The sequence below is a fragment of the Tasmannia lanceolata genome, unplaced genomic scaffold (genome assembly GCF_043159265.1).
Source record: "Tasmannia lanceolata isolate RefF3 unplaced genomic scaffold, GAP_Taslan_0.1 ptg000006l, whole genome shotgun sequence".
Lineage (NCBI taxonomy): Eukaryota > Viridiplantae > Streptophyta > Magnoliopsida > Canellales > Winteraceae > Tasmannia > Tasmannia lanceolata.
In genome coordinates, this window is record NW_027518683.1 from 11,698,368 (window position 1) to 11,707,412 (window position 9,045).

Below are 9,045 nucleotides of genomic sequence, written 5' to 3' on the forward strand. Positions count from 1 at the left end.
TTGTGAGTGGCAAGCTTCTGCGTTTAATGAACTTGTGATGTAGGCTTATCATGAAAAATAGGTTCAAAGTAGAGCACGACAAGAGCAAACTAAGTAGCGTGTGTGAGGTTTGAACGACTTGGAGATCATAAGCATATGCAAAGCAACAATAGTTGTTGGGTGTGTAGAACTTTCATGGTGGTTGCCGCTGAAATCTAGAGTGGAGCTCGGAAACCAAATCGTGCTTAGCTAGCTCATAGGAAGATTTCATACGACCTGCTTACACAGAAGAGCATCGAAAAGAGAATTGGAGTCGGACTACGGGGGACTCTCTAATGCTTAAGTCAAACACGACAACAGTATGAGCTAAGCTCTCTTTGAGAGCTCATGAATATGAAAGTTAAGTGTTGAATGCATGACTTGGAGTTTAGTCCCCTTTTTATAGAGTAAGGTTCAAGGCAAACAAAGGAATGTTGCCTTTTCTAGAGTCTCTCCAGATTGGGCAAGTTTTCCTGAATTTTGGTGTCCAAGCTTATCCTTTATAGGTCCGTGAGTTTTGGGGTTTCTAGGACTTCCATGTGACTGTCAAAATTACCCTGTTTTCAGCCTATGAATCTTTTTGATGCCATGTGACGGGTTTTGATTGGGTGTCAAATTTTACCCCACGAAAAGAGCTTTACATTCGAGAATCAAAGGCCTTGGCACTATAAAATTAGTGCTCATAATAATCCTCTCCACACCCCCCACCACCACCACCACCACCACGACCAATTGGGGGTGAACATATGCTTCTTATTGGTGGCTCCAAGTGTCGTAGATCAATTACATTCTAGGGGTGCGACTCGGGGGTTGGCCTGACCCGAGGAACCCTTTTTTTTCCAACCCGAACCCGGTCCAACCCGATGTTCAACTCAATGTGGTTCAACCCAACCCGAGGAACCCTTTTTTCCAACCCGAACCGGACTCGACCCAAAGTTCAACCCGACCCAAACCGAGTTTTTAAGCTCACAAAAGCAAAAACAAAAAACTCATAAAAAAATGTCGTATTTCACTCGGGTCGAGTTGCCCAAACCCTCAACTGGAACCGACCCGAACTCAACCCGGGCTGGGAAAAGTCAACCCGACCCCATTTTTTCCGGGTTGAGCCAGACCCGAGTTGCACTTCTTACATTCGCATGTACGAACTTTCACCAACTAATTTCCTCCTCCCGGTTTCCAGTTTCGACCAGGCGACCTCTTCAAGTCTTCATACCGTAGAGTTTAAGAAACAGTGTGCTTTTTCTCCCTTGGTTTTGTGTTTTCTAACGCCATCAATCCGAGACTTGTCGCTTCAACCAATCAAATTTCAAAGAAAGAAATCGAACGGTTCAAAACAAAAAAGTACCCTCACACGGATCACCCCTAATCCAACGCCTACCGCTCCACACAAGCAACTATAAAAAGGCATAGACGTAAGAAACCCCCCATCCAAGTCTGTAATTTCTCCCTGCAGAAACACAAAGTAGTTCGAGCAGAGAAACCGATTCAGAGATGTCGGGGCGAGGAAAGGGAGGCAAAGGGTTGGGAAAGGGCGGAGCAAAGCGCCACAGGAAGGTGCTTCGAGATAACATTCAGGGCATCACCAAGCCTGCCATTCGTCGTCTTGCTCGCCGTGGTGGCGTAAAGCGAATCAGTGGCCTCATCTATGAAGAGACGAGAGGGGTTTTGAAGATCTTCTTGGAGAATGTCATTCGCGATGCTGTTACCTACACTGAGCACGCTCGTCGCAAGACTGTAACTGCCATGGATGTTGTCTATGCCCTCAAGCGCCAGGGCAGGACTCTCTATGGATTTGGGGGTTGATTTGGTGGTGCTTTTAGTTTTAGGTTATTGTTAGTTCTGCTTAATTTGTAAAAATTCTCTCCTTGAAGAAAGTTTTTTTTTTTTTTTTTTGGGTTGTTTGGGATGGTTATTCAGAAATGGTGGCTTTTTTAGGGTTATGGATTCTGATGTTAATCAATGTAACTCTTTTTACCGTTACGGATTCTGATGTTAATCAATGTGACTCTTTTTAGGGTTATGGATTCTGATGTTAATCAATGTGACTCTTTTTAGGGTTATGGATTCTGATGTTAACCAATGTAACCCTTTTTAGGGTTATGGATCATGCTATGGTTTTTTGGTGGATTAACTGTGATAATGTTGATTTCTAATGAGCATGATCCACCGCAATGAATTCTAATCTCTTTCTTTCGATGTCTAAAGCCTAATTATTTGTTTTCGTTCTCAATACAATCCTAATTGACAATTCCCTTGTAAATCAGTTTTGTTCCTAATTAATTTATAATAAGTCCTCTCTGATTATTTGCTGGTTAATCATCAATGGTAAGACTGATTTGGAGGATCTGCATGTATTGTTTCTCTACACATTAAAAAGTTTGGTAGAGATCTGTTTGTGCGCTAGGTCATCTAATAATCCCTACGGTAAATAAGAAAAAGCTGTTGGCATTCAGCCGAACAGTCAACCTAATAATCCTGAAATGAAACAAATAGCATGTGTTAGTAGAGACCCAAACCTCATCCTACCCTCCTTTGCTTCTAATTTTTTTTTTCTTCTCAACAGATGACTCAATTCATGGACCATTATCTAACAATCATACGATTTTATGTGAACTACCTCGAAGTGAGGGGTCCTCTTCCACTTTAACACCAAGCGTAACGATCGACAGCCATTAGAGACTGTTCTTATAAGCTGTCCCAAAATTTACTAGCATACATTAAAAGAAGACTTTTTAGGACGAAAATACTCCTCAACTTACTTTAATCTTTCTCTTCTTGGTTTTAACCATTTTACTGTTTTAGTTGCAGGTTTTACACTCTTTCATTTTTAGGTTTTACTCCGATGCATTTTGTGTGAAATGGCCTTATTTTCTGGCGATAGAAGCTTTTTTCTCTAGCGAAACATCTTATTTCTCTGGCAGATGCTCCTTTGTCTTGAGGGATTCTGAGGATCAACAACTATGCCTTTCTTGAAAGTCAAGAGCACCGATTTATCAGTGTTTATATCGTCATGTGAGCAGAGGAATAAAATAGAATGGGAAGATGAGAAGGAGAGATTGGATTATGGACATGTTGAGAAACCCCATTTGATAATTTTTTTATTGTGTTACTGTGGCTAATGGAAAACTCCACTACCTCTCTTAACTTCTAAGTATTTCGAGATCTCCCCCTCTTCTTCTCAACGCAAAAACAGGTACTCGAAGCCAAAACAGGAGATTTGAAGCTAAAATTTACTTGGTCGAAGTGAAAAATGTGTTTCCTGTAACATTCGCCGTTGTGTTTTTCGCTTCGACTAAATTTTTTTAGGCTTCGAATAACTGGTTTTTTGCTTTAACTAACATGTTTTTTACTACGACTAAAACTTTTGAATTCCAATAACATTTGGAACTTTTTTCGTCTTTAACTAATATATTTTAGCTTCGAGAAATATTTGTTGGCTTTTACTATCATTTTTGGCTTGGAGTAATTTTTTTTTTGGCTTCAACTAGCATTTTTTGGGCTTTGACTATCATTTTTGCCTAACTTACATTTTGCTTCGAGTGCCTTGCTTGTTATTTTGGCTTCGACTATCACTTTGTGGGTTTGAGCTATCGATTTTTTATTCGAGTTACATTATTTTAGCTTCAAGTAACCTATTTCTTGGTTATGAGTAACCCGTGCGAGTACCATTTTGGCTTCCACTACCCTTTTGCCTAGTAAAAGCTCTTTGGGCAACTGATTTTGGCTACAGCCACTAGAAAAGGGGAAATACTTACAAAGATAATGAGATTTTGGATATTTGGAGGAGGAAAAAGAAAATGAGAAAGGGGCGTCTCTAGAGAACTTCTTCTAACCTCTCAAGACAAATGAGCATATGCCGGAGAAATGAAGATGTTTCGCCGGAGAAGAAGGCTTCTATCGCCGGAAAGATAAAGTGTAAAAACAAAGAAGAGAAAGATAAAGGTTAGGGGTATTTCCGTCCTAAAAAGTCATTTTTTAATAAAGTAGCATTTGTTAGTGTTTTTTAAAAACTCTAACATTTTCTCGTCATTTTTTCAACTCTCCACATGTATGTAACAGTAATTGATCATTTCTCTAATAAACTAATGGCCACGAATGGGCCATTCTCTATCGGTTCAACCTCAAAAAGAATAATAAAATGGTAACCGGGTTGAGGTGAGAGGGTGTGAAACCTAACAAATAGCCTCTGTCACACGTTAGAATGTTGTTGTTTTTTTGCTTTTAATCCTTAAAATGGCAAAACTACCCCTTCTAAGTGGCATGTGGGGATTTGTTTGGTTCCACTCTCGATATCAGCACCCACCTTAAAACTCTGTTGCCTGGGCCACCCGCGTTAGATTTGGATGATCCAGACCATCTATTTGTTGCACAAAATTTCATAAAGTGAGCAACTCTAAACATCCGCGAGAGGCATAGAGCACACAGAAATCTCCAACGAGTATTGCCGAGTTCGTACGTGTGGTGTGGTGATTTGTGAGTTGTGACACGAACCACTCTCTATGTCCGCCGCGACTGACAGTATCACTTTACCGATCTTTGTAATTAGTTTGAAAGTAGAGGGCATTCTAATTTGTAAATAACATCTCTTCAAAATATATAAAGTCGATCAGAAACCGATCGGATCTCTCTCCGACCACCTGTTCATATTCTCTTCCTATTTCTCGCTTTCTCCCCTCACTGCTGAATAAGAAGAAAAAAACACACGAAAAGAAAACAAAATCCTCTCTTTCCACATTTTTTAAATTCCACACCTTTTCTTCTGAGAGAGAAATTCGTTCTCAGATCCTAATCACAAACAAACCCTAGAACACATCCTCCAACAACATGATTATTAGACCAAACCCCTACTTCTTCTCACAATCCCCCAAATCTCTCCTCCCAAGAACCAGAAAATAACAACAAACCCTAGCTAGATCTCGAACGATCCAAAACCCTAGAAAAAAAAAAAAAAACAATGGCGTGCCTAGCTCTGTCTCTGCAACCCTCCAATGGATCCGACATTCTTCTCCAAACCCGAGAATGGTTCCCTCCGGCCCGAGCCCTCGCCACCCTCTCCTCCTTCCGACAAACCCGTCTCGTCTTCTCATCTGGTAAACCCACCACCACCGCAGACGATGCGGACTCCGCCCTCGGAGACGATCCACTGGCCGCATCCAGCGGGCAGGTGATTGTGGGCGTGGAGAGCAAGTACCGCATAGTCTACCGCCTCGTCAACGGGATCTATGTCCTTGGCATTACCACCGTCGACGATCAGGACGATGTCTGTATCAATAATGTCTTTGAGTGTATCGGAATTGTGAATCAGGCGGTGAGCGTTGTAGTCACCGCCTGTCGCGGGGTCGATGTGACCCCGGAGAAGCTCCATCGTAAGTACGCAGAGGTGTACATGGCATTGGACATTGTCCTCCGCGGTGTGAGTAGCATCCGCCTCGCGGGTATTCTGTCATCGATGCACGGTGAGGGGATTGCGAAGATGGTGCATTCGGCAATCGATGCTGAGACTAGGGCGAGGGGGGCGGAGAGTTGGAGCGGTGGGGCTGAGGTGCTCTCCTTTGAGCACCAGGCGAATGTCGAGGTTTTCTCGAATGCGTATTTCGAGCTGCCATTGGAGACTATAGCAGCTGGTGATGAGGTCGTGGCTAGTCTCGTTCCACAGAGCTCGGCATTACCGGAGCAGCAGGATCAGCAGCAGCAACAGCAGAAGGATGAAGAATCCAATGTGGAGAAGGATCCTTTTGCGGCGAGTGATGTGGTTAATAAGCCTCAAGAACTAGTTGGGGGGTTTAAGAAGAACAAGGATGCATCTGCCTCTGATCTGACATTAGCTCTGGCGGGTCTTGATGTCACGACTCTCCCTCCGGCTGCTGCTACTCAATCGACGTTCATTGGGGTGGAGGGTTTTGAAGGGGACTATGGTGGGGTTGAATTTGGCAATGAGGAGGCGACTCTTTCGGAAGCTTTTGAAGGGTTCAATGATGCTTTTGGTGGAGGTCTGGATGCATCAGAGTTTGTTGGACCCATGAAGTTTGCTAAGCCGCAGGGGCTAGGTGGGCTAGAGGAGTTGCAATCAGGAAAGAGTGCCACAACAGGGGCATCTACAGCTACTGCGAGTGGAACTGGCATTCCTCTTGAAAACCTTTTGGTGAAGAAAACACCTGAAATGAAGGGCCCTGAAATGTATATTTCTGACGAGATCAGTGCAGAATTCAGGGAGTCGCTGCTTGCAAGGGTGGGCTTGCAAGGCGTGGTCTATTTGAAAACTTTGCCTCCAAAGAATTCAGACGGGAAAGAGACTGTGTTCTCTTTTCGTGTTGAAGGTACTGCTGGAGTTAAGAGATTTGTGATGCAAAGTTCACGAATAAGCAGCCTTGAAAACGGTTTGTTTCATGTGAGAACTCCATCTGCCGAGGAGCCCTTACCGATCTTGAAATATAGCTTGCAACCGAAATTTACTCCAATTCCTTTGAGGGTTCGTCTGATTCAGCGTCACAGTGGGACTTTGCTTTCTGTGATGGTACAGTATGCTTCCAACCCAGAGTTACTGGCTCCCATAAACGATGTAACATTTATTTTGAAATTGCCAGTTGACCCCACATTGCTGAAGGTGTCACCTAAAGCGATTTTGAATAGGTCAGAGAGGGAACTGAGATGGCATATCCAGGATGTTCCTCTAAAGGGTCCTCCGGGCTGTCTAAGAGCGCGAATGCCTATCAACCAAGATTCAAATAATACTTCTGGGGAAGAAATTGAAGTTGTTGGACTGGTCAAATTTTCTGTTCAAGGAGCTAGTACACTATCTGGGGTTACTCTGAGGCCAGTTTCCGATGATCAGACGGACTTTTATCTGGCTAGCCACAGGCATGCAAGTGGGATTTATATGTGCAATTGATCCAGATAAATGGCTGCCTTCTTGCTGCGTGTATTGCTTTTTGTCTTTTCTCCCTTTCTCCTTTTCTCCTATTATTTGTAGTGTCCTGGGAATTTTTTGGACATGTTAGCAATTTTTTTTGGAACTGGTTTGATGAACCGTATTGAGTCTATTCTTACGTGGAAAGTTTTTGTTTTTTTATTGATGTTTTTAACCAGCTTAATAAACTGTACCTTCTATAGCTTTCTACATTGTCAAATATGTTTTTCTTTAACTATCCATGGGCGCAATTCACATCTCTGTTAGCAAAATTATAGTCTCTGATGCAAACTTTACTAAGAGAGTAGCACCTGAATTCTCTCAGATCGAGCGTGGTTAGATTTTTATTAAAGTTGTCACCGGTACAATTTTATTGGCGGAGTATGATCACTTTTGTATTTTTCCTGCTGTAAACAGTCCATTGTGTTATAACTAGTAGTATCCCTTTCGCTTATAATAACTGAAGACTACTGAAACCAAAGGAAAGGCAGAATGGAGACAATTAATTGTAGCATCCCTGGAGTGAGAATTTTACATCTTGTAGGTTATATGCAGAGCTCTTCACATATCAGATTTTTAATCTTTTAATTTTATTATCAACGATGCCATCTCAGTTCCCTCTCCATCCTATTCTTGTATTGGTATCAATCCGGTATCATTAAAATTTATTTTGATTCATTCTCATATAGGAATTGATCCAAAACAGTGAAGAATTCCAGTTCTCAGTTACTGCTTTGGGGCTACCATTTTTATTCTTATATAGTTATTGAAAATTGAGTAAAAGCTGCCAAAATTTATGAGCAAATTGTTTGTTTTAATTTTATCAGAACTATATGGAGTTTTGTCTGTGTGTGTAAAGTTTTTCATTTCAAATGCTTAAGTTAGTCAAAGAACACATTCCTTTTTAATATGTTCTTGAGCTTCACTTGAAAGCTACAAAAGTATCAGTAAGAAAAGTTACATAAATATGGTGTACCTAGCAATGCTGAGACTAAATGTTGGGAGCAACAACAGGATCATTTGAAACTATGATACTATCAACAAAATACTCTTGTAGATGACACTATACTGGATTACTAATATATACATTAATATAGAAGGTTTTGGTGAACAATTAGCTACCTTGTGCAACTTAGAAAATTTGGGGGAAACTGTATTTCTTAAGTTGAAACTTCATATTATGACTGAGTTTTGTAGAATGGTAGCTGGATTTAGTTTCATCCATTCATTATAATTATGATTGCATTAAAAACCATCATTCACAAAAAAGTGATTGGATTGGAAACAAACACCTCAAAAGTATATGGCTTGCCTGATGGAAGAAAAAGAAATGAGCATTAGGGCATGGTGTGAAGTGAGAGATAACGATGTGAAGAGAACTGTTAGAGAGATATTGAGAAGAAATGAGCATTAGGCATGGTGTGATATGAGAGATAATGATGTGAAGAGAGCTGATAGAGAGCTGGCATTGACATCTAATCTTCATTGGTTAGGGCATGGTATGAAATGAGAGATCATGATGTGAAGAGAGTTGTTAGAGAGATGTTGAGAAGAAATGAGCATCAGGGCATGCTGTGAAATGAGAGATAATGATGTGAAGAGGGCTGATAGAGAGATGGCATTGACCACCAAGAATGTCCTTCTATATCCTATTGTTTTTGTGACCAGATCACACCACAATTTGTATAAAAAGTATGATTGTTGTTCCACTAAGAATTATTTGTAAGTGGAGCCACAGACACGTAACATCTTAACCCAAAGTGTTCTAAAAGATATTTAGGGACACTTTTTTTTGCTATGCATGTGCCTCTAAAATTGTGGATGTAGTGGAGTCTTTTGGTTCTTTCAATTGGTATGTTGTTGTGGGAGGAGGATGATATGCTAAATGGCTTTGGGTATGTGTCTTCTTTACGTTGTTAAAACAGTTTTAGATGCTTCTGTAAGAAATTTCTTCACATTGAGCTAGTTGATTTATTAAGGGTACAGAAGGTGTTTGCTAATGATGAATTTAATCTGTGTAAAGGTGAAAGTTGACTCCTAAAGGGGTCATGGAATTAGATTTTTATGGTAGTTCTTTAGCAACTTGTGTCTATCCGTGTTGGTGGTTTATATAGGCATGG

At 41.1% G+C, this 9,045-nt stretch overlaps 2 protein-coding genes across 2 annotated transcripts; both read left to right on the forward strand.

Moving 5' to 3' along the window:
• The first annotated feature begins 1,423 nt into the window (after nucleotides 1-1,423).
• Nucleotides 1,424-2,040, forward strand: LOC143878366 (histone H4). Its single transcript, XM_077380659.1, has one exon. The coding sequence runs from the start codon at nucleotides 1,510-1,512 to the stop codon at nucleotides 1,819-1,821; it is 312 nt and encodes a 103-aa protein (XP_077236774.1). The 5' UTR covers nucleotides 1,424-1,509; the 3' UTR covers nucleotides 1,822-2,040.
• A 2,594-nt stretch (nucleotides 2,041-4,634) lies between these two features.
• Nucleotides 4,635-7,129, forward strand: LOC143879693 (uncharacterized). Its single transcript, XM_077382199.1, has one exon. It carries the CDS (start codon nucleotides 4,973-4,975, stop codon nucleotides 6,905-6,907), a length of 1,935 nt encoding a protein of 644 aa, XP_077238314.1. The 5' UTR covers nucleotides 4,635-4,972; the 3' UTR covers nucleotides 6,908-7,129.
• The last annotated feature ends 1,916 nt before the right edge of the window (nucleotides 7,130-9,045 follow it).